Source organism: Chelon labrosus (assembly GCF_963514085.1).
Source record: "Chelon labrosus genome assembly, chromosome: 1".
NCBI lineage: Eukaryota > Metazoa > Chordata > Actinopteri > Mugiliformes > Mugilidae > Chelon > Chelon labrosus.
This window is the reverse complement of record NC_140337.1, coordinates 1,091,698-1,116,787: the sequence shown is the minus strand read 5'-3', so window position 1 is coordinate 1,116,787 and position 25,090 is coordinate 1,091,698. Positions and strand designations below refer to the sequence as shown.

General features: G+C 39.3%; 1 protein-coding gene across 1 annotated transcript in view; it reads right to left on the bottom strand.

Annotated features, from left to right (window-relative positions):
* The window catches only part of zanl (zonadhesin, like), a gene marked incomplete at both ends in the record, with an annotated part of 74,819 nt that extends 52,192 nt beyond the window's left edge, over window positions 1-22,627 (bottom strand). Inside the window, 12 exons of the mRNA XM_084542016.1 lie at window positions 59-303; window positions 617-758; window positions 880-1,073; window positions 1,174-1,467; window positions 1,571-1,649; window positions 1,737-1,834; window positions 1,922-2,089; window positions 2,407-2,556; window positions 2,650-2,734; window positions 4,911-5,176; window positions 5,286-5,429; window positions 22,567-22,627. Of these exons, the coding sequence (XP_084398142.1) occupies window positions 59-303; window positions 617-758; window positions 880-1,073; window positions 1,174-1,467; window positions 1,571-1,649; window positions 1,737-1,834; window positions 1,922-2,089; window positions 2,407-2,556; window positions 2,650-2,734; window positions 4,911-5,176; window positions 5,286-5,429; window positions 22,567-22,627 (1,926 nt within the window). The remainder of the gene's footprint in view (window positions 1-58; window positions 304-616; window positions 759-879; window positions 1,074-1,173; window positions 1,468-1,570; window positions 1,650-1,736; window positions 1,835-1,921; window positions 2,090-2,406; window positions 2,557-2,649; window positions 2,735-4,910; window positions 5,177-5,285; window positions 5,430-22,566) is intronic.
* Between the last annotated feature and the right edge of the window lie 2,463 nt (window positions 22,628-25,090).

Sequence of the window (25,090 nt, the reverse complement as noted above, 5' to 3'; positions counted from 1 at the left end):
TGTATAGTGTTCTTGCCAATTATATGAGTGTGTTGCAGTTCCTCCCCTTATTTCTTACCTGCACAGTGCCACCTTTGAGAATGGAGATCTTCACCATGCTCACATATACATGTACTGCTTTCACATAAGAGACCTTGGGTTTGTTATACCGATTTTCATTGTCGACATGGACTTCAAAATATGGAAGACTTGTTTCATTGCAGGGTTTAGACATCAAATAGCTGCAGTTGCCCATGAAGTTGTAGCGTCGTTTGTCAAAGGAGGTGTAGTGAGGATCACCAGTTGATACACACGTAGATGAACCTAAGGGCACATGAAACAAGAAACTGTATATTAGCTGTTATTTGGTACAAATGTTTGTCTAGTCTCAGAACCAATTCCCCTACCCCTAACCCACTTCACAAATAATCCAAAGGACGAAAAAATAAGAAAAATACAATGAATAGCAAGATAAAAAGACAAAAGAAAAAAATGTCAAACTAACTGGTGAGAATTTTCACTTATCTGAGAACAATTTCAAAATCTTACAGTACCATCTTTGTCCAAACTAGATTGTTCTGAGCTGCTAGTATAAGTACTTTTACAAATTCTTTGACAAGTGATCAAACATTATTACCTTTGGGATAACATGCTGCAACACCATCTACCTCTCGACACTCTTCAGTGGGGTCACAGGACTTATCGACACATTCAAATGTGTAGTTGCCTTCACAGCGACACAGCTTAGTGCAGCCATCTCCAGATACAATCTCTCCAGGCTGTAGGAAAGTTGAACAAATGAGCAACAGTGTGCACAATATATCATTCAAGCTATTTATTCTTTATTGTCTTGTAATACCTATGTGCTAAACAGGCATTTCTGCATGCGGTAATACTAACCTCATAATAGTTATTCTGGTCATCCAGACAGCCACATTGCTCCAGAGGCACACACTTTCGTCCCTTGAAAACAAACCCGGGTTTGCAGAAGCAGCCACTAATACAGGAGCCAGAACAGTTTGTGTGGGGTTCCATACAAGTCGGGATACAGGCTGGACCACAGTCTATATAAACTGCATTAGGAGGACATGGTCCTGTAGAGATAATTCAGAAAATTATGGAAGAGTAAATGGCAGACAAAGGAGTTGTTGGTTTAGGTGTAGTTGGTGCAACAGTTGTTTTATTTAGATGTACCTGGTCCAGGAGTTGTTGGTGCAAGAGTTGTTGGTTTAGATGTACCTGGTCCAGGAGTTGTTGGTTTAGATGTACCCGGTCCAGGAGTTGTTGGTTTAGATGTACCTGGTCCAGGAGTTGTTGGTTTAGATGTACCCGGTGCAGGAGTTGTTGGTGCAAGAGTTGTTGGTTTAGGTGTAGTTGGTGCAACAGTTATTGGTTTAGATGTACCTGGTGCAGGAGTTGTTGGTGCAACAGTTGTTGGTTTAGGTGTAGTTGGTGTTGTCACTGGTGGGAGAGGGGTTGTTGGCTGAGCTGTTGTTAAAAAATGTATCAAGAGTACATGTCACTGACACAGCTCATCCATATTTCTAATGGTGCAGATACTAACTTGATCATCCTCTGGTCATTTTCTCACCTTTGCAAGACATGATACACACAGCATCAACAGCAATATCTGTCTTAGGAGTTTCTCCGTAGGTACCCACAATCACAAACTGAAAAGCATATAAATGTGACAAAGAAATTAATCCAAGGCTATCCGCAAAAATATACAGCAAATGGAATAGAGTTCTACTATTTACCTGAATAGTAGTAATTCCCAAGTACTGGACCTCTGCAGGCTTCCAGACTTGACCCTGGTTCCCTCTAATCGTGAAGAGAGCAGGTCCAAGGCTGCCACCTGGTAAACAAAAAAACAAACACAAGCCCAATGAACAAGTCATCCATGTTTCCTTGTGACATCTGAACTTTATTATAAACTAATTACCCGTGCTGATGGTGTGGACGCTGATCTGCATGGTGGTGCTGGTACCATACATGTAGTAGTGGAAAGTGAGCTCCAGACATCCGGATGAGGAGTTTACTGGGGGACTTATGATCTGAGCACTTTTCCCAGGGAAAGCTTCTGATGAATCCAACAACATGTAGGAGCCGACTGCATATTCAAAATAAACAACTCTTAGAATAAAATTTAGAAAATATAATAAATCAAATACTAAATAAAAAAATAATTACTATCTTAGTATCACATACCACGTATGTGTGTGTGTATATATATATATATATATATATATATATATACACACATATATATTTATATAATTATTATTATTATTTTTTTTTAAATACCACAAAAAAAAATTTTTAAGATATCAATTCCTAAAGACAGAAAGATCAAAGATCAGAAGCAAAATAACATAATATACAGATACATACAATATACAGTAACTGTAAAGATGGTGTATCACTTACATCCAGGTGTAGAGAAGTCATCATCAGGTCCAGTACCTACAGTGTCTGTTTGCCCAACCCACTGAATAAAGCCGTCCATATCAGCATTCTGATTTGTTGCCCACCCACACAAATCATCAAAAGTGTCAAAATTACAGCCAGAAACACAAGCTGTGGACAAAACATAAGTGACATCAGCGACACAGCAACATGACTTTATGCATTTGGTTGTGCATGTGTGTGCATGCATGTATGTGAACTCACATGGACATGCTCCTTCCAAAATGATGATATTATCCAGAGCAGAGTCACAGGAAGAAGTGAAGCCTCTCTGGGCCTCAAACACAATCTGTACACAGACAGGCCAAATATTATTAGGCTAGTGGGGTGGTGGTTGATCTTTTCATCACATGATAGACAAAAGTGCTCAGTCTACGTTCATTGTACTGTCTTGTGGACTAGTACCTTTACCCAGGCTGCCCAAAAAGCATAAAATTGAAAAAATCTGCCAATTATCAGCCACTTAAAATTAGTACAATGTGTAGCAGAAAGAAGGGGAGGTCCCAGGGAGACACTTAAGTGTTTGGGAACCGAGGACACTAATCGTTGAAGCTCTGTGGGTGGATTTCTTTCGACTCCAGTTGCTCAACAGTGTGGGGTTTTCATTGTCATATTTTGCACTTCATAACGGGCCACACATTTTCAATGGAAGACAGGTCTGGACTGCAGGCAGGCCAGTCTAGTACTCACACTTGTAGTTGAAAAAAATTCACCCAGGTTAATCCAAATAACCTCCACAATTCAGGTGAGAATTGGGTCATTAACCGGCATTGGTCAAATGAGTTTTAGCCCAAGATGTTATTGAATGAAAACTCCCCATCCCCATATAGTTAGAACTAAAGAAGGCACTTAGGTGAGTGGTGAAATGTCTCAAAGAACTCTCAAGCAAGTCCAGTTCCCTTTGTTTTATGTATAGCATGACCTGGTGGATAAGAATCTTTACACACTTTAAATATTCAATATTTCCCGCAAGAATTCCAAATTGCAACCCTGAGAGAAGATGTACCACATTCAACAAACAAATATATATTTAAATAAAAATAAGAAAAGCTTTTCAGTTTTCCTCTAATGTTGTATCTGCGGTGACCCATTATTTTAATTTTTTTTTTTGTGGCATTTTTGTTATTTGAATTGAAAGAAACACTTCCTAAAAAATGATTGCGTTGGGATGTTTCTGTTGTTTGTCAGCATTAATGCATACATTTTTGCAGTGGAGTGGTTATTTTCAACATCTCCTCCAATACTGCAAGTCTTTAATACACTGTGTAAACTTTTCAGGTCATAGAAAACCTGAAAAGATGACTCAGTGAAACTGCAACAGGTCAACCATGGGCCACGGTGTTGTTCATTCTGTAACCCTGGCTTCAAAACTGTAATTTTTACTATTTTTAACTATTTAATCTATGAACACTAACCCTACACAGAGCACTACACACTAGCACAGAGTGGTCAACAACAACTGCAAAGGTGTGCACACACTACTTACAAACTCATTTATTCTTACTGAACTGTGTGCTTGTCATTTTGTGGTTTTAATATCCACTATTCCACCACAATTAAATTAAATTAAATGTATTCTTTTTTTCTTTGTTTTTGTCTTTTCTTTTGTAGGTTGTCAGCCTCTACAGTTACAGCAAGAATTAGTCACCAGCCTATACTGTGCAAGGCAGCAAGGCGATAACAAAACTTGATTTTATAGATATGAGTCCTATTAAAAATGTCCATAACCAGACCTACCTTCAAACTTCTTTTTAACACCATGCCAGTACTGTAACGGCAACAGCATGGCCACCTTTTAAACAAACCTGGTAAATTACTGCTCTGCTAACTGTGACACTATCCATTAGGTAATGGAAATTCATGTTTTTTTTTTCACGGATGATATCAAAATGGTTAAGTACTAAACAGTAACTGCAATTGTAAAACAAAGGTTCAGGTTTATTGTTCAGAGTCCGATTGCTTGAGAGTTTTTGAACACGTGCTAAACAGCAGGTCTTTATCATGGATCCACCCTGGGGTGTGTCTCAACCTAAGCAATATCTTGTTCAACGACTGTTATAAAAACAATCTTAAATCTGTAGAGATAAGAGCTGCACATGTTGTACATCTCTCCCTCATCTCATCTGTCTCTGTGCACTGATTAAGGTCTGAGACATCCCCTCTGCAATAACAGGCTTTCAGCACTTAAAATGCCCTCTGCCAATCGTCCATACACATTAACCTTAATAAAGTTTACATTCACTTCCAAGGTCACTGTAAACATTTTTTCTTCATATGTATCCATTTCACTGTTCTTATTTTGAATGTTTAAACAATTCTATCTGAGCCCTAATTCTTTAACTTTATGTCTGAAATTACATGCAACGGAGTGTTCAGGATTTTCCCTTTATGATTATTTGTTCAAAGCTGTTATACTGTTCCTTCAATTGTTAACTGAACATCTGCAGAGATAAGTTAACACTTACAGTGATGTCCTGATTGCTGGGATTGGGAACAGTGATAGAGCCCTTCAACCAGGATGGGCTTTGGAAACCAGTCTTCTTCCAGACCTCCTCCTCACCACTTGGTGTTTTTACCAGAACCCTCAGCACATTGGCATGGTCTGAGCCATACATGTAGTAGTGAAACTGGACACAGATCTGAGAGGCCGATGAGGAAATGGCAGGGCTGAGTAGACGACTTCTCTGTCCATTAGGCACATTGTCACACTCGTGGTAGATATAGAAGCCATCTGCAGACAGAATGGCACAGATGTGTTTCCACATTAGATCTCTAAATGAACAACAGGAATGGGTTAGTGGTTGTACAGAAGTAAAATGTTTAAAATAAAGCATGCTGACTTCCATCCGGGTAGTCTCCACTGGGGCCAGTGCCAGGTGTTGGAGTTGGACCTTTATGTCGGGTCCAGTCATTGTGGTCTGTGGAATCTTGCCTGAACCTGCAGAAAGGTTCGCTGTCCTGGTTAAAGTCACAGGAGGTAAGCTCTGTTGGAGAAACACAAACACAACACTGGCAGATAGACTCATGGATATTGTACAGTTATATTACATTATGAGTAGTAGTATTTTTCAATCTACCAAAACATTTGGATACTTTGGAATACATGTGTGTATTAAGCATTAGGAGTAGCCAGATGTGTATTTTTCATGTCAGTAGATGTCTGTGCCATCTGTAAAGAACGTTTATGCTTGAAAGTAGTTTTAGTAGTGACTCTCGTCACACCTAAATCATGCTAATAGTTGTCAGCACTTCCTCAGAGCAAAATGATTGGTCCACAGCGCTGTGAATCAGACACAAAGCTTGAAGCTCATTGTTATAAAAGCCATGAGAACCTAACTGCCTCACACTGTAATTATGCTGCCTGGTATCATCTAATAGTGTGTAAAGGACATGACTATTCATGCCTCATACCATCAGTAGATAACATATCCGTGTTATTTCATGCTGTGTAATCTCAGTTGAGGACCATGTACCTCTCTTTTTAGTCCTGACCCTAAGCAAGCTTAATGTGCTGCATTGAAACACTATTTATACTAAAACTATATGACATGCTATGATATCATAAGGCTCTCTTGTAACAGAAAAATTCAGGATAGAACCTATTCTGCCAAGATGGCCTTGTCACCACCCACCATAAAGGTGTCAACACAACACTGATAATATGAGAACTAACCCACACAAACCCAGGGGAATTGGCTTGGTTATGGCAAGTAGATAAGATTTCATCAAGTTCTGGAAAGATTAATGATGATTAATGATTAATGGGTCTGTTTGTGGAATGCAGAGAGGACTCAGGAAAGCACTCTGATCTTTTCTTGGACATTGGATAAGAGGTTTGCGGACATTGTATAACCGTTAATCCATCCCTGAAAAAGTATCCTCATCACAAGTAAGGTGAAGCTGAGATGAGCTGAGCCTCACCGCAGATTGTGCAAAAACCCTCGCAAACTGGGTTGAGTGCACGCTGCTGGTGCATGACTCTTGGAGTCTCTCTGTATGTCACCAATGAAATGTTTGTAGACACTTTTCCATGACCTCACTTCCCATTTTTGTATATTTCATTTAGTCCTGCTGATCTGGCATAAAAAGTGCTTACAAGTTTATGCATGTTATGTTGTTGCTCTTCTACGCTGAGATGGCAAGTACCAATATGCTAGCTAAAAAAATCAGAAAGCCAATTGCACTGGCTCTGACAGCAAAATGAAAGGAAAACAATATATACTTTATAATTACTTTAATTACTTCATTTCTGGGTAGAAATTCATTATAATTTTTTTTGGTATAAAAGAGCAAAAGGCTTGTTTGCACCATACTCACTAACTCAAAGAACCCTAGGTAATAAGAGGGGTTGACTGTTTTTGTCCAGTGCATTAGCCACTTTTAGTCCACTGCTTCTACGTTTCATCTTTTCATTTTTGTATACTCAAATTTCTCTTGACCCTTCACAACGTTTTTCTTTTTGTTTAAGCTGAAATGACCTTAAGTTATAGCCCAGTCGTAATTAATCAATGAGCCAAGTTTTTATTTGTTTTTGATGCCTCACAGTGTCCTGTGTTAATAGTAGTTTGGAAGTTTGTTCATGGCACATTCATGGCAGTGCCTGTACCATACCACGCCACAGTGACATTGATTCAGCTCAACGACAGCATTGATCCTCTGAGGGCCTCTAATGTTGTAAAGGGCCCCTGGAGCTCACACACACTCTCAAAAATACCTCAGACAGAAATGTGGTTTTGTAAACCAGAGATAACATTCTAAACCCACATATTCACATAACAATGAACATTTATATCATATAGTCAAGCCTAATCCTTATCGTCCTCATCTGATTAACCAGTGAACCGTTTTCATCTGCTTATGTGAATTACCAGGTCCTTTGTGCATATCTAGTGTCTCAGTTATTAATTTGGAACTTGCTTAATTTATCCAGTAGTTGGTAAAACTGGGGTCAATGTATAGAGAATGTACTACTGCAAAAATTAGATTGATTAAACAGATTAATTTCAGTTCTTAATTCTACTTCATGGTCATAACTAATTTAGGTAATGTATTAACATACTGATCAGCTGTTCTCTTACTTGTGGGTTTTGACGACTCTATAGACAGACAAAACTTTACACTTACAACTGTAAAAGTAAGAGGAATATAAATAAGAAATGTTGATTATACCCATGAGTATTCCCATTTTGCATGAGTACTTATATGGAGTCAAAACATTTCTTTGTCCAAAAGATAATGATTCAAGCCTTTTGAAAATAACAAACTAAAGTCCAAAGATTTAGCCTGGCCTTATTCTATTTTGTATCTAACTTGTCTTGTCCTGCCACTGTGTATGTCTACTAAAGATACACACAATTTATTGCATTATTAAAACCAACTTACCAGCATTTCTCGGTGTCTGCAGGCTATATATAAAGAAAAAAGAACAGAACCAAGTTAAAATTAGTTTAAGAGTCTGCCAGAAGTACAGACTAAAAAGGTGAAGAGAGTAGATGGCAATAACTAAGTATTACCAAGGACAATTACTCTACTACTCACATCAGTGCCTTTTCATTTCAGTACTGTTCAATTCTATTCTGTTTATATAGCATTAATAACAATACAAACTGTCACAAGACGCTTTACAGAACCCAGCCTGAACCTCGTAGTGCATGCATTAACCCAACGGTCTCTGTTTATCTGTTCTGTAACCCAAATCTAGATGAGTAGTGCAAGGATAAATGTGTCAATTTCCAGGATTAGAAACTATTCTGAGAAAATTAACAGAAACTTAATCATCAGATTTTGTAACTCCAGTCTTTAATTCTTAATCATATGTATCATTTATTTATTTATTTATTTATTGCAGTTGATGTTGCATACTATTTAATAGTTAATTTAGGAATGATTAAATTAACTGGTAAGTTTTAGGAAATTACTCACCCGTGCTGTTCGGCTCTGCAGCCGCACATCCATAACAGCAATATTAGAAACTTTAATGTATCCATTGCTGGTTGATGACAAGAAGGCAGAGGGACAGGAAAGAATGCTTTATATAGTGGCTGCAGGATGAGTCATTGGGTAGAACCCAGGATGGATGCACTGAACGCTGAAATGCTGCATTACATAAAGTTACAAAATTTGTAAATGAATAACTGTGAGTGATAGGGAGAGGGTGCGTCCCCTTGTAAGATTATAGGGTGTGTGTGTGCGCGTGTGTGCAGTGTTACTGACCTCTCAGCAGTTCACCAGGAAGGTGGGGATGCCCATCATCCAGGAAAGGACAAACAAGAAGCTGTATTTTTTTATAGTTTACTGTGTAATAAACAAAATACTTTGGTCACTTATAAAATGAGGAGAATCATTGTCTCTAAAGGAGTTATCTGAAACTTTTCCTTTCTTCATATATTTTCTCTGAAAAGATATATAGTAACTTTCCTGCCTCCTGCAGACATCTGCTGTACTTGTCCAAACTCTCGGTGAAGGTAGGGATACATCATGCACACATGATATTATTATAATTATAAATAATTATGATATTAAAGGCTATTAAAAGGCTACCTTTTGTCATATCTATATCACACAGACTGATTGCAAAACAGACAGTAAACTTTAATTGAACTTTGCGTTGACAACCATACCGACCAAACTTTCCACGTGCACATTGACCCTTGGCTTACTCAATCAGCAGTGACGCTCACATTGCTGGGATTTACCTGTGAAAAGGAAAGACCGATGGGCGTATTGATGAACAATAAGCCTCGAACTGTGTTATTGTAGAAAGTCCAATGTCCACAACACACAAGACACTGTTAAGCCTTGCAGTTTATAGTGTTAAGTGGTGACCTCAGTGAGACTGTGTGGCTTCAAATCAGAGCTTTGACATTAGGGAGGGGACAAGGGGAATATCATTTCACTCCACCTAAGCTTACTTGACTTAAACTTGTCACACATTTCAAAGATGAGATGTAAAGACGCTAGACTGCGTATTTTGCAGTCAAACAAAATAAGACAGGTCAAAAGGAAGTATAACATCTAAGACTTTTTTTGGAAAAGGAGCAGACTCTGCCTCTCTTGCCAGTATTATTTTCCTGGGCTTTGGGATATGTGGATATAATTCTCCATCTAAATGATAAAAGAAAAAGTAAAAGAAACATGTCCTCACCAGGAAAGAAAATGCATCATTCATATACACCGATCAGGCGTAACATTATGATCACCTTCCTAATATTCTGTAGGTCTCCAGAACAGTTGTGCATCATCAGAGAATGGACATGGGCCTTCTGAGGCCTTTGGGTCCTATGGGTTGAGTGGAGGGGCCTCTGTGGATCATCCCACAGATATGATCACTTTGGGAGCTAGTGAATTTGGAAGCCAGGTCAACACCTTCTACTGTTCTTCATGTTTTTTTTAGCTGTTCCTAAAACATTTTTGTGTGTGTGTCTGTGTCAGGCTGCATCCTGCTGGGGATGGCTGCTGCCATCAAGGAGTGTCATTGCTATGGGATGGGGGTGCCTGGTCTAGTCTAGGTGGGTGCTACATGTCTAAGTAACATCCACACGAATCCCAGGTCCAAAAGTTTCCTAGCAGAACATTGAATTGTCACAAGATGGTCAATGTTATTTACTTTTCCTGTCAGTGGTTTTAATGTTGTGAGTGATTGGTGTATGTTTCAAATAGGTTACAATACTTCATATTGTCTTTTATTCTCATGCTCTTTTTCCCGTTTTTGTCATTTTTTTTGTCATTGTTGGATCATAACTAACTAAAATAAACATTTAATTTAAGTTTGTCCTGGAATACCAGAAATTGAAAGGGCAAATTAACAGTTGTGTTTAACCAAATCATGGAAAGGAGGCTAAATTGTCTGTGCTGTGTTGGAACCTGGAGACAGATTAAGAGCAACAAAGTCAAACTAGATGATCGCAAGCGATCATGAAGGGGCATAAGTCACCAGTAGTGCCCCCTATACACCATATTGCACGAAATTTGTAAGGAATCATCCAACAACCCGAATTTCACGAAACTTGGCATGATCATAAGTTATATGTCTCAAAGTCATATGAAATGTTTCCCCCTGTAGACGTTATGTCACGCAACTTGATGGGCGTCTACGCAACATGTTACAGATTGTGTATGCCAAATTTCATGAAGTTAGCTATTGCAGTTTTTGAGATATTGAAATGTTGCTTTTGTAGCACCCCCTAGAGACCATGTACAGAATCATATTATTATCAGTGATATGAAGTTTGATAAAGTTTGGGTATATACTTCAAAAAATATTAGCTTTGGAGTTATACTGTGCCATGCCGTAAAAATTAAAATTAGCCATTAACTTTGTAATCAATAACTCTGCTAAAGTTCTTTTGAGAACATTATCTTTGTCTATAAATGATACATGCCAAGGTTGGTGAGAATTGGATGAACAGGCTAGGAGGAGTTTTTGTTTTAGGTGCAAGTTTTTCAAAAAAAAATTGCAACAAAATCAATAGGGATCCTGCAACAACCTGCATGGACCCCTTATAACCAATGGGGGAAACCAGAGGATTAAAACAAATAATACTTTTCATGGCTGAATCTGCACATGGCTGGCTTTACCTGCATGTTTCTTTTTACCACATAACTTGAAGTGTGATGCTTTTCCCTACACGCAATAAATGAAGAAGATCAGTGACAAGAACTTTCAGCCGCTAAAAGACTGACAACTGATATGTTCAATAACCCAGTGTTTTTCAACCTTTTTTGAGCCAAGGTACATTTTTTTCATTAAAAAAAAATCACAAGGCACACCACCAACCAAAAATGTTTAAAAAAAAAAAATGAAACTCCGTAGCCTATATTAACAATATAAAGTCATTATTGTCAAAGTGTCTTGAATAGGAATCAAATAAACACAAGGAAAAAAGTCTTATGATCTTTCATATTTCTAATCATTCCGTGTGAAACTTAACTTAATGTGCAAAAAACTTTAAGATATTGTGTTTTTTCTGTAAGCAGAAATGAAATGCAGAACATAACATGCATGAAAGCAGAACATAAAACAGTTTTTTACCCTCCCAAACATTACAAAACAAATACACCAAATACAAACAAAAAAGAAAGCAGGACATATTGTACATAATGTACAGTAAAATATTGTACAATCCCAGTGAGACAGCATTTATGGACACACCAGAAGCAAAATCCAACCAGGCCATAAATCTTTATATCAGACAGACACACCAAAACTGAATCACTTTATTTCATGCGCAGTATCTTTACTGTGCAATAAATGGCAGTGTTTACTCTCCAATACCTGTGTGACTATGGAATTGTAACTGTTGAGTTTCATCTACAGTGTGATTTGTGTACTTACCACTGATTGTTTGAGGTAACTACTGGTAAACAACTACTGAAAACCAACTTAATACTCAGTAGTCATTATTTCATACTCGTTCATGCATTACCGCATAAAAGTATTTGCTCCCCTCAGGATTTTCTGCATTTCTGCATAAGAATGCCACAAAACATCGGCACATTTTCAAGTACTGACAGTCCACAAAGATAACTCAATCAAACAAATGAAACAGAAATATAATACTTGGACATTTACTCATTCAAGAAAATGTGTGTATATCTTTCACTCTGCTACCATCTGGAAGACGGTATAGGTCACTTAAGACACGCACAGCTAGACTGAAGTACACTTTTTATCCAGCAGCCATTGTTGTACTGAACTCTGTATCCCCTCCGTGTCATCAACTTCAATGTCACGTTATAGTGAATGTCATAGCACTGCACTTTATATTTATTATGAGTGAGTGGGTGTGTTGTGGCACGGGTGAGGCAGGGAGTGTAAGGGTATGATTGATGGTTGATGTGGAACTTCTATGTGGGTTTGAGGAAAGAAGGTGGGGCTGTAATATTGCATATTCGAATGGGGTAATCAAACTGTGTTTTACTCTAATTTACTTTTATTAACTATTTATCCATAGTTATGTCTATGGTTTGGCTGCTACTTTGCTTCACTCCACTGCATGTTGGAGGACATTTTACACTTTTTGACAGCTCTAGTTACTTTGCGAATTCTAATGGATATGCAATGACTGAGTGTGCATGACTGTGTATGTTACCTGTGCTGCTAAATGTTGTTATATGTTTTTTTATTTATTCTTTTTATTAATAATGCACTGATAGGAGAGCACTTTTAATTCCGTTGTTCTTGTGACAATGACAATAAAGACCTATTCTATTCTATTCTACCTGGAGATCTCTGGTAATTTGTATTAATGTCAGTGACCGCCTTAACTCTTCATTTACATCATTATTAGATTCAACTGGCTTTTCTCAGAATGTAAACAGATCAACTCACTGTTTTAACCACACCTTAGATTTTGTCCTAACATACGGCATAGAAACTGAAGGTTTAACAGTATTTATTTATAACACTTACAGCAAATGTGTTTAATTAACATTTGAGAACAATATAACATGTTGTCAGCTCGTTTTAATGTTGATTCGCCTTCTAGTATACTATCTAGAATTACTACGGGGGATAATTAACGTTATAAGAGCTAACGTTACATTAAAACAACTAGCATAAAGTTATTTTTTTTAAAGGTAGCTAGCTAGCTAGCTATCATGATAACAGTTATGTAAATATGACTTTTAGAAGACGCCAGGACATACACAGGTGAATATCATGTTTGTAACCATGTTGCTAAAGCTAAATAAAGTTGTTTAAAAAGTGAAAACCTGGAATGGAAAAGGACAGACAGATAAGACAGGTGTCCATTGGTGCCTGTAAGCCGATTTTCAAATGCTATTATCATACTTTACATATTTAATTTACCAATCACAGTATCTATTGTTCTGAAGAGAAAGCGTTTGTTGAAGTAGTTAAGTAATATATTAATATATAACTGCCCTATGTCTGAAATCAGGCATGGTCCCTGAGAACCTGAGGCCCTCATGACAGGTCAGAGTGATCATTGGATCATTTAAAGTGTGAAGTAGTACACAATGTACTAGATTGTGTACTACATGCATACTGTGTTACATAATGCACCTTTTTATCTAACTTGGCTACACTAATTTATCGCGTCATCTTCAAATACAGGCTGTTGCATACATAGCCAGGTATTATGATTACAAAATATCTGCATACCTGAGGAATGTGTCGTTGTACATTTTCCAATAATCTTAAAGCAATTTAACAGTAATACTTAATGCTGTCTATCTGTCTGTCTTGCAGTGGAACAAAGTGGAAAAACTCCTGGGAGCCAAAAGACAACATTCAAAGGTAACATCCTGAAATAGACTGTTACTGTGTCATAGTGATTTTGTTGTTGTTGCTGTGTTGTATGCCAGTTATGGAGACTGACAGTTATTATATATTCTTTGATATATTTGCTTTATGATCTGTTTTGCTTGATCTTTGAGGAGACAGGCTACATGAATTCATTCATTCATTCATCTTCTATACCCGCTTATTCCTGTTAAGGGTCGCGGGGTCTGCTGAGCCTATCCCAGCTGTCATCGGGCGAGAGGCGGGGTACACCCTGGACAGGTCGCCAGTCTATCGCAGGGCTAACATAGAGAGACAGACAACCATTCACACTCACGTGCACACCTACGACCAATTAGAATCACCAATGAACCTAACCAGCATGTCTCTGGTCGACGGGAAGAAGCGGGAGTACCCGGAGAGAACCCACGCAGACACAGGGAGAACATTCAAACTCCACACAGAAAGGCCCAGTCGGCCCATGGATTCGAACCGGTCACCTTCTCGCTGTGAGGCTTCAGTGCTAACCACCCTGGCTACATGAATGATAAATGTTAATGTCTGGTAATGTTTTAAAATAAAATACCTGCCACCTGTCTCTGTCTGTGTTCATTTCCATTCAATTCAGTTTCACGATTGTTTACAGTTTATAAATTAGCAGCCTGAATAGGTTTGTTTTCACTAAAAAAGGGTGAGGGGTTAACAGACAACTTCATCCAATCACACCCATTACAGTAGCTTAGCCAGCATAAAAGACAAGCCCATGTCATCGAGAAGTACATTCTTACCCATCAGCTGATTTTTTGTGCTTATATTGCTTGTTAATTACTCAGAATTTATTTAGTTTTGATTAACATTTATTGTTAAAGGCATAAGCCGTGAATCTGTAGTTACACCATAGGTGAGGATAGAAGTTACAATATTCTGAAATCAAGGAATGCCTCTGTCGCATATCCTCATTAGTGTTTTGTTGAGATGCTGTTTTTTCATTGAAACACACAGATGTCAGAAATGACCTATTGGACATCATAACAACGGTATGTGTAACTGATTTACTCGAAGTCCCTTGACAAAAGCTGTAGTGATGTTAGTTTACACACGGGTTCAAGATGTCTGGTGGAATTAATTGGCAAAAACAAATGAGCAGATACAATATAAATTACTAATTCAGTCAGATATGATTACATGATTTTTTCTTATTGTTTAAAAAAAATACTTGTATCATGGGCTAAGTCCTCAAAAGGCTCTCTGAATCTAAGCCTGAGCACAGCTGTGTTCATGAAATGTGAAAATCCATACTTTGTTGTAGGACTATAATAAAGATATTGTTGAAAAGGTCTCAACGTGGGGAATAACATCTTAGTTTAGGGGTTGTAACTGACTCCTTCTTTGAACTATTGACCTTTGAACCCTGACTTCTGAGATTTTTTGAAGGCTTGTAATTCTGCATCAAAAGGGGCTATAGACATGGGACAAAGTGCTGTAGAAAGCTTATGAACTCTGCCTTTTGTGCCTGTGTGACTATACCTAGTGGATATAGACAGAAAGTGGGAGCGCTGTCCAAAATGGTATCTTTTCACCCACTTGACAATTATATGCTTAAATTCTGGTAAGAAATGTGTTTCCCACACCCTTAAACCCCGGCTATGTATTCATTTTATTATTTATAACCTCCTATTCAAGGAAATCACTAATCGTGGTAGAAACTACAAATCCCTTGAGCTGCGACATAGAGCTTGATACCAAGTCACGTGGTATTTGTAGTTTTTTCAGTTTTCAAACATATATGCTAAAATAGGGTTGTAAAAAGATATATATACTGATTACATCGAATATCTAGTATTGTCGAACTAGCGATGACATTGCTTAAAGTCGATATATGTAAAGAAAAAGTAAAGAGAGTTTATTTAGGGTGTGTTTAGAACTGCGCAATATAGATTTACGCCAAACAGCAATGCAGTTTGGTTCTCCCGCTTCAGTAGGCAGGGTTTGGATTGGTTTATCTGCTGAACACATGAAATATTTACTACAGCCGAACTTGTAACGGCAGTGATTATAGTTGCTTTAAGTTAAGAAATGATACACAACACTGCATTTTAGTCGTTTATTTGAAAATATTATGAAGCTTTGCTGTAGCTTGGTTGGGCGGCAGAAACCGAACGCAGCCAATCCACGGCAGACAGCTATAGACAGGATTGGAATGAGTCCAACTACGTCAACCAGGTTTAACGAATGCATTGAGTAATACGGCATTACTAGCATTCACTTTGAGGATGTGGGTAGTATTTTTACACTAATCGGCTCGTTTCTACCCCGGGATGACGACGGAGATTGACCGGCGGATCACATCAGGAGGCCCGCCGTTCGTCTCTGAGATGACTCGCCGCCCCCGGTGCCACAGGTGGCGCTTCACTTCTCCGAAAACATCGGAGCAAACTTCCAACCAGGCGTTATTTGGATAAACTGATCACATATTGGGGATCTACACCGTTACTTTCTAGCATGAAAAAATATTAAAACTTAATAAAGTGAGGTATTAACAGCTATAGAGCGGGAATTAAAACAGCTTTTAGCCTGCTTATTACGATGCCGCTAGAGGGCACCAGCGCGGCTACTCACCCCCAAACGTAACACTGGGTCGTAATCTGGGTGCAGGAAAAACGACAACTGTGGTCGTTCTGTAGAGGAGGACAGTCTGTGTAATTGACAGTTGCGCAGTTCAAAGCAGAATTCCACTAATTCTGAAGAAGCTCACATAGCTTGGAAAGATAATTTAACAACTTATAAAAAAGCTCTCCATAATATTAGAACAGCATATTATTCATCATTAATAGAAGAAAACAAGAACAACCCCAGATTTCTTTTCAGTACTGTAGCCAGGCTGACAAAGAGCCACAGCTCTGTTGAGCCATCTATTCCTTTAGCCCTCAGTAGTAATGACTTCATGAGCTTCTTTACTAATAAAATTGTAGGCATTAGAGAAAACATTCAAGGCATCATTCCGACAGCTGTCAAAGATGTAAGTACAGTGGCATTACAAACTTTTGTAAGACCTAATCATTATCTGGAATCCTTCTCTCCAGTAGATCTTTAGATCTAAACCAGGGGTCACCAACCTTTTTTCTTCTGAGAGCTACTTTTACAAAATGAAAATGGCAGAGGGCTCCTAATTTTTAGAAATAGCTTATTTCAACCCAACCAAACTGAATAAGCTTGTTTTGTTCATCTGCATCTTGTATTTCAGTATGCATTTCCTTCTAGCTGAAAACCTGAATGCTTTCAAAACAAAACAATGCAATTGCAAATTGATATTCTTACTTATTCACTTGTCATTTTGTTATCTGTCCACGTGTCACTATATCACTTCCCATGAGTATTCACATTTCCAGTTGTATATGTAACATGTATTCAGATGACTGGCACTGCATGAAGTCAACGAGAGAAGTGTATTTTGGAGTGTAGCCACTTAGGTTCACTCTTATGGAATCATTTGAATGTTCATTTGTCAGTCTTGTTTTGAACTTTGATTTCATTACATTCATGTCAGAGAAGGCTGACTCGCAGAGGTATGTAGACCCAAACAAAGAGCTGCTTGGTGAATATTCTTATAGTTATCTGGCTCTACTAAGATCCAGAAAGTGTCAACAGCATTTGAGAATGCTGTTGACACTTAAGTTACACATTATTTTGAAGGTTTATAACCTCAATTTCCAATTCTTCAGGATTAACATAGATAAGTTCAGCCATCTGTCCTGAAATCTCACTTATGTCCACATCCATAAAGGGGTTGGCCATAAATGTCACACAGGGCTCAAGTTTTTCAGTCACTGAATCGGTCTGCAAACTCCTGTCCAAGCCTTGACAAGAGGACACAATACTTGGAAACATTTAAAACACTGGTTGCTCCTGTGTGACTCTGTGCGACAGAGGGAAAGTGCTGCAACCTTTTGTTTTTCACTGCTGAATGTACAGTGACAGTTTTGCACTGAACGCCTTAACAGCACTGATCATATCAGATATATTTTTATCTTTTGCCTCATAACTGTAGGTTGAGGTAGGTTAAAAAAAAAGCAAGATCAAGCAGCCACCCTGCATCAGATAATGCGATGGTATCTGCCTCCCTTGTTTCCATAAAAGCCCTGATTTCACCCAGAAAGGAAAGAAAGCGCTGCAGTATCTTACAGCAGTATCTTTTTCTACAAAATAGTCTTTCACTGCATTGTAAATATCAACAGCCCTGGTTATAGTTTTTGGTGGAATTGAGGTCAAAAACTCTTTGGTGGAAAAGTCAAACATCATCCAAATGAAAACAGCAAGCTGCACTGTATCACTGGAGTCAGACTCATCACACTAAGTTGAAAACATTTGCATCTGTTCACGTCTGATTCCAGCTGTTTTATCACATCCGCAGACAGCGCAGACACTCTCCTTCCCACAGTGTTTGCACCAAGTTGTACATCTGCAATAGCAGACAAAATTTGTGTCTTGTGTGTATCTATGACAGATGTATGTTTATCTTGCTGTTCTCTTCTCTCTTTCTTCTGTCTGTACCCGGCTGGCCTTAGACAGATGGGTTCCTCCATATGAGCTGGGTTCTGCTCAAGGTTTCTTCCTGTTAAAAGGGAGTTTTTCCTTGCCACCGTCGCCTTCAGGCTTGCTCTGGGGGTTTCAGGATGGGTTTTTGTAAAGCGTCTTGAGACGATTTGTATTGTTATTGACGCTATAAAAAAAAAATTGAATTGAACTTCTGTGGTCTCCGAATAACATTTCATCCACCACAGCCATCGCCTCCTTTACAATCTCACCATCAGTTGAAGGGCTTTTAGTGTTTCATTAAGATGTGCGCCACTTTAAACGAGGCCTCTGTTGCTACATTGGCCTTCTTCGTAGGTTTGGTGAACAGAGACTGTTGTCTTTGAAGTGTGGCGACACACGTTTGATGGGGAGGGGTACAGTTGGTAAAGGTTTAAATGACCAATCAAGCCAGACAATGCTTCCTTGGGAGTTTCGCCCAAGGAAATAGTTATGCAGTTGGTACCAAAACAGAAGGCATTCAGGTTCGTTTCACTTAAGGAGCGAGAGACCTGGTTCCAGTTAAAACACTTTATTACAAATTTTAATGAAATATCTATTCTAAAACACAACTTAAGGGAACAACAACAGGACTGGAGTTTGCCAGTGGGGAGGCTAGGGTAACGAGGAGTTAAGGACCCCAGGAAGATGAGACAAAAAAATAAAAACCCAAGGGTCACGGAAGAGGACAACACCACCAGGACACCAGGGCCACCACCAGCACCTGCAAGGAGAGGGGAAAATATAAATCAACAAAAAAAATACAAAAAAAAAAAGAACCAATAAAAAACAACTTCAGGATGGCAGCAACCAAATTTACAAAACCAAACTTAGCTGCCAAAAATGAAAAAAATATATAACTCAAACAAAACAAATAGACAAGAATTGCACATAATAATCAAAAAATTATGAAAAATAGTTGCAGTAAATTTACATACGATTTCCAACTTTTTTGTCATTAAAGTTCTTATTTATTTATGTAAAATAAACAGACTGTATTGTTTTCAGTTACAAAAAGGCCAGTGATAAATGCTCATATTTAAAACAACCAACCTAAACATTCAACAATTACATTCACAATGGTACAGTCAGTCAAATCATCACAGTACAACAGTATTACAATTGAGAAAGCGGTCCCACGAACATCTGGAGAGGATGTACTTTTCCAGACCCTGAGAATCATTTGGGCTGCTGTAACGACCCCCAACTTTATCACTACAAGGTCATATTTTGATATATTGGGCAGTTCTGTTTGGTCTCCCAGTAGGCATAATCTTGGTGATACAGGTACTGTTAACCCCACCCATTTCCCTATATATCCAATTACTTTTTTACCAGAATGGGTTAATGAGTTTACACTCTCAGATAGCATGTAAGAATGTTCCTGTCTCTTCCAGACATTTCCAGCATAAATTATTAACCAGCAAGCCCATTCTTTAAAGTTTAGACGGGGTGAAATAAAACCTATGAATTATTCTGTACTGAGTAAATCTCCCTTTAGCCTCCCTTATACATTTTCCTGCATTTGCTAATGTTATTAGCCAATTTTCATCATTCTGCTCGCATCCTAGGTCTTTCTGCCGGGCGGCTGTGGCTCAGTAGGTAGAGCGGGTTGTCCACGAACCAGAGGGTTAGCGGTTCGATTCCCGGAATGTGCCACATGCCGAAGTGTCCTTGAGCAAAACAATGAACCCCCAGTATCCAATAGATAAATGAATAACCAAAATAAAGGAGTTAACCCAACGACAAAGCGAGCAATTCGGCAGGACGGCCAAAGCACACCGAAATAAAAACTGATTGCTAAGCCTCGCAATTTAGTTAAGCAAAGCAGAACCACGGTGCACTACTGGATAGTTCCCGCAAAGCAGCAGTGGTTCTTCTAAAGGTATCTGGTATCGAGATTGATCGATACTTAAGTTTCAGTTTCTCTCGTTTTATTAAAGAGGCGACCTGACTCTGTCTAAATGCCGCTGCTGTCACAGATCAGAGCAGACTCATTTTGCTCCTCCCCCCTCGTGTATTTGTTGTACCGTCACGTGACTCCGCGACGCCAGGTGACCGAACACCGCCCACCGCTACCAGCCAGGCCCGACCAGCAGCAACGCATTACACACAACGCTGAGACGGAGCAGGAGAATGGCAGAGAGAAAGAGTAGGGCTGTTTGGTTAAATTTTCGGGCCGAAAATGAAACGAAAGCAAGTTGTACTATTTGTCAAAAGGCTGTAAGATACAGTGGTAACACAGCAAACTTGTATAAGCATATGGAAAAATTTTTTAAATTCCCAGCCCCCTGGCCCTGACAGATCTCTGAAAAGAAGAAAAAAGTGCACTAAAGGGGAGAAATGTTGCCTTATTTTTCTATTGTATTGTACTTCCTAAACACATCCTTACATTATTTATAATATTTGTTGTGGAGTGAAAATTTTGTACATCCAAATCCAGAAAGAAGTGCAATGAAGGGAGAGATTTAGTCTTATAATTGTATTTTCTGAACACTCTGCCTGAAAAATAATTTGTTTTTATTTGTCCTCAAGTGATCATTTTGTGTTGTTTCTGAACAAAAACTTTTATTGTGATAAAGTATTTTCTATTTACTTATAAACTTTGCCCAAATTCTGTACTGGATTTTAACTGATTAATAATTCAAAAGGCAAATCACAAAAACACTTAAATGTCATGAAAATTCATTCAGCTTTAGATGAATTCAGACTGATAATGCATCCACCGTAATTATTAAAAAGTATCGATTTCGGTATCGGCGATACTAGCCCTGTATTTACTTGATATCGGATCGATACCAAATGTAGCGGTATCGCACACCTCTAGCAGACAAACAGTAAATGCAGTGACATGAGAAATCTGAAATTACATGCACAGAGACTAAGGAAGGCAGCTACCGCCACATTACCTGCAGAAAAAGTTTTCTGCCTATCAGTATGGGTACCTGCTGCGGCCATGGTTGCTGCTCACATAACCACTGACTCATCAAGCTTGACAGCTTTTTTTTTTATTGAAAACTGATTGGTAAATAGCCCCGCGATAGACTGGCGACCTGTCTAGGGTGTACCCCGCCTCTTGCCCCATGACAGCTGAGATAGGTTCCAGCAGACCCCACGATCCTTAACAGGAACTAGCGGTTACAGAAGATGAATGAATGAAAATTAATGAATGATGGGTAAATAATTTATGTAGATTCGTTTAGCCTTTGGCAAGCTACTTGAAAAGGGGTTACGAGTTACTGGTAGCTCGCGATCAACATGTTGGAGACCCATGGTCTAAACCATCAACTTGTCTTCTAGATCCCATCCCAACTAAATTGCTCAAGGAGGTTTTTCCATTAATTAACACCCCCTTATTAAACCAGATAAATTTATCCTTATTAACAGGATATGTGCCTCAGTGTTTCAAGATTGCTGTAATTGACCTTTGGCTAAGCCCCGCCCCCCTCAGTTACTGTTGCTACGTCCGACATTCTCTTATGGGCTCGGGTTTTCTGGTTATCTATAAGGCTCTGGTATCAATATCAAGGAGCAACACTGTTCATGCAAAGCTGGGTACGTCTCTATTCACTTCTATAATCGTTATTACGAAGCAAACGGACTAACGTTACGCACGTATAACGTTGTATTTCTTCAGCGTGTGCTAGCGTATCAACAACTATGCAACTTAAGCTGTAACGGTGATGTTTTGGTTAGCTCCACAGGGTTTTGCGCGCACATCATTGGGCTTATCCATACCCTGGATGCTGGATATATACCGACAGTATAGCCTGCCGAGACCGAAAATATGAGACGCCTGCGTTAAAGTCAATGGAGCGCTGTGAAAAAAGTGTCGGACCCCTGTGGGAGCTCTCTTGGCTGTGATTGGTCAATCTACATTCTAGGGCGGGGCTTAGCCAAAGGTCAATTAAACCCTTACTTAAGAAACCCACTCTAGATCCAAGATTTAAGATTCAAGATTCTTTATTGTCAGATACCAATGGTAACAATGCAGCATCATTACCAGTACTGAAATTCTTGGAGCATAGGGACCACTCGACTTCACAGAAGCAAAATACAATAAATAAAATAGAGTAGAATAAAGTAGAATAAAAAAGGGTGAAAAGGATGAAAGAGATATGTGACAAAATAAATTAAATATATAAAAACAGAATCAAGTGTGATTGTGCACGTGTGTATGTGTGGCAGTTCAGCAGTTCAGTAGCCTGATGGCTTGTGGGTAGAAACCTGCAAGCAGCGCTGCAGGAGGAAGGCACCTGGATTGCTGGCAGCTCTGACCTAGTGGTGCGCTGGGCTGATTTTACCACCCTCTGCAGTGCTCTGTGCATACCAGGTCGTGATGTTCTCAGCCAGGACACTGTTCATCGTGCAAGCAGATGTTTTATCCAACTGTAGACCAATTTCCATCCTTCCTTTTATTAAAGTTACCAACGATATCCTCATGGCTTCAGACAATGGACTTGTCTCTATACTTGTTCTGCTAGATCAAAGTGTTGCATTTGATACTATTGATCACAAGACCCTCTCCCATGTGGACACTGGCAAGGGAAACTATGCGAGAGTGGTGTTTGTTGACTACAGCTCAGCATTTAATACCACAGTCCCCTCCAGACTGGCCTCTAAGCTGTATGACCTGGGTCTGGACTCCTCCCTGTGCAGGTGGGTCTACAGCTTCCTGACCGGCAGACCACAGGTGGTTCGAATGGGTCACCACACTTCAGCCCCTCTCACTCTCAATACTGGATCCCCCCAGGGCTGTGTGCTCAACCCTCTGTTGTACTCGCTGTACACACATGACTGCGAGGCCACATCAGACTCCAACATCATCATCAACTTTGCTGACGACACTGTTGTTGTGGGACTAATCTCCCATGATGACGAGACAGCCTACAGGAGGGAGGTGTCCCACCTAGAGGAGTGGTGCCAGCAGAACCACCTCCTGCTGAACGTCAGCAAAACAAAGGAACTGATAGTGGACTTCAGCAGGAAACAGCAGAGGGACTTCCATCCATTTATTATCAGTGGCTCTGAGGTGGAAAGAGTGGACACTTTCAGATACTTGCACTGTAAAGATTTTTGCTGTGAATTCACAATAAATTATTAAGTTTTGTATGACTTTCACAGTAAGGACTACAGCAATTTACTGTGAAATGTACTCACAGCAAACTGTAATTTCACATCTGTGATATTACAATGCAGTGTTGTAAAAGCACAACCATAAACTGTAACTTTACAGCTTCAATGACAAAGCAATTACTGTGACATTACAGGACATTACTGGGGAATTACAACCTCATTACACAGTATCATTACAACAAAGTCCTGTACTTTTACAGTGTGTACTGTGAAAACAAAATGCACAAGTTGACAGTAATTTACTGTGAATTTACAATGTATACTGTGGAAGTAATGTGAAAATTGGCCAGTAATTTACTCATTCATTGTGCCACTGAAAATCATATCAAGTAGCTTACACAAGGCTACACTTAAAGCTCAAAATTAGGCTGTGCAAAAAAATAATTAATGAGGACAGGGTCACTGCTATGAAAGAATATTTTATTTTCTTGTGGTCTGTATGTGGAGTGGATGCTGAGTAGGCTATTAATTCACTCACAACATAGGCTCCAGTGAGATTCAGTATCATAACGTTACTCACAGTCTAGAAGAAAACAGACATTCTTGTCTGTGATTAATTGTCTAAATTTTAAAATATGGTCAGTTTTTTTTCGTCTTTAGACTGGCTATAGGCAGCAACAGATTAAGAGCATTTGTGTTTTCTCTGAGATGAGAATGATCCCTGAGTCGGTTAAATTTCGTTTCTCTGCCGCCCGAGTGAGTGGCTGTTGACTCCCTGCTCTCTGTTAAGCAGAGATTCACAAGTATCGAATCTCTGCGGATTCGATACTTGTGAATCCACGAGTATACTGGTAGTTATGAGTCAGTTTCGTTTCTCTGCGTATTGTGTGTGAGTGAGTGAGTGAGTGGCTGAGTAGCTGAGTGCCTTAGTTTGCGCTGCTTGCTAGTGGCCAAGTCGGGTAGTACATTTTGTTTCTCTGCCGAGTGAGATGTAAGATGTTGAATGGTGCCGTTTATTGATTATATATCAATCAAAAGTGGTAGGAAATCTGAATGGACCGTATTCTAATCCTCCATTACATAAGTAATAAGTGGAGGATACGACCATATTGTCAGTGCCTGCTGTAGTGGCAACCTTCAAAGCAACTGGCTCTGGCAAACCGTACTGCAGCTCAGGAAGGGAAAGAAGGGCTCAGCCCAGCTAATTTATCTTAATCTGGGAGGTGAACTGCTAACCTGGATTGGGGAGACTGTCGCGCGGTGGAAAGAGCACTTTGAGGCTCTCTGAACCCTGCCACCATGTCCTCAAGGAATGAGGCAGAGTCTGAGGACAAAATCTTGTCCATATCTCTGGCATAGGTCGCCGTTACGTGCAGGTGTAGATTCCCGTCTCCTCCTGGTCACTCCTCCCCTGTCCAGCTGAGCACTTGAATCTCATTTGTGCTCAGGTAGGGGAGGAGACTATTTAAGGAGGCGAGAGGAGCGGTGTGGGGCTCTCTCACTTTCTCGCTCTCTCTCCTCTTCTCTCACCGTCATGTTTGGTTGTTTTCTCCCCTGCTCTTACTTTTAATTTAAAATAAAACACACCTTTTTGGAACCTCCAACTGTGGTCAGAACGTGTTATCGTGGACTTTGTTGGTCCCTTACCTCGCACAAAAGCCGGTAACAAGTTCCTTCTGACTATCATGTGTGCGGCAACTCGTTTTCCCGAGGCTATCCCATTGATTCCCTGTCTCATAGGTGCGGAAAGTA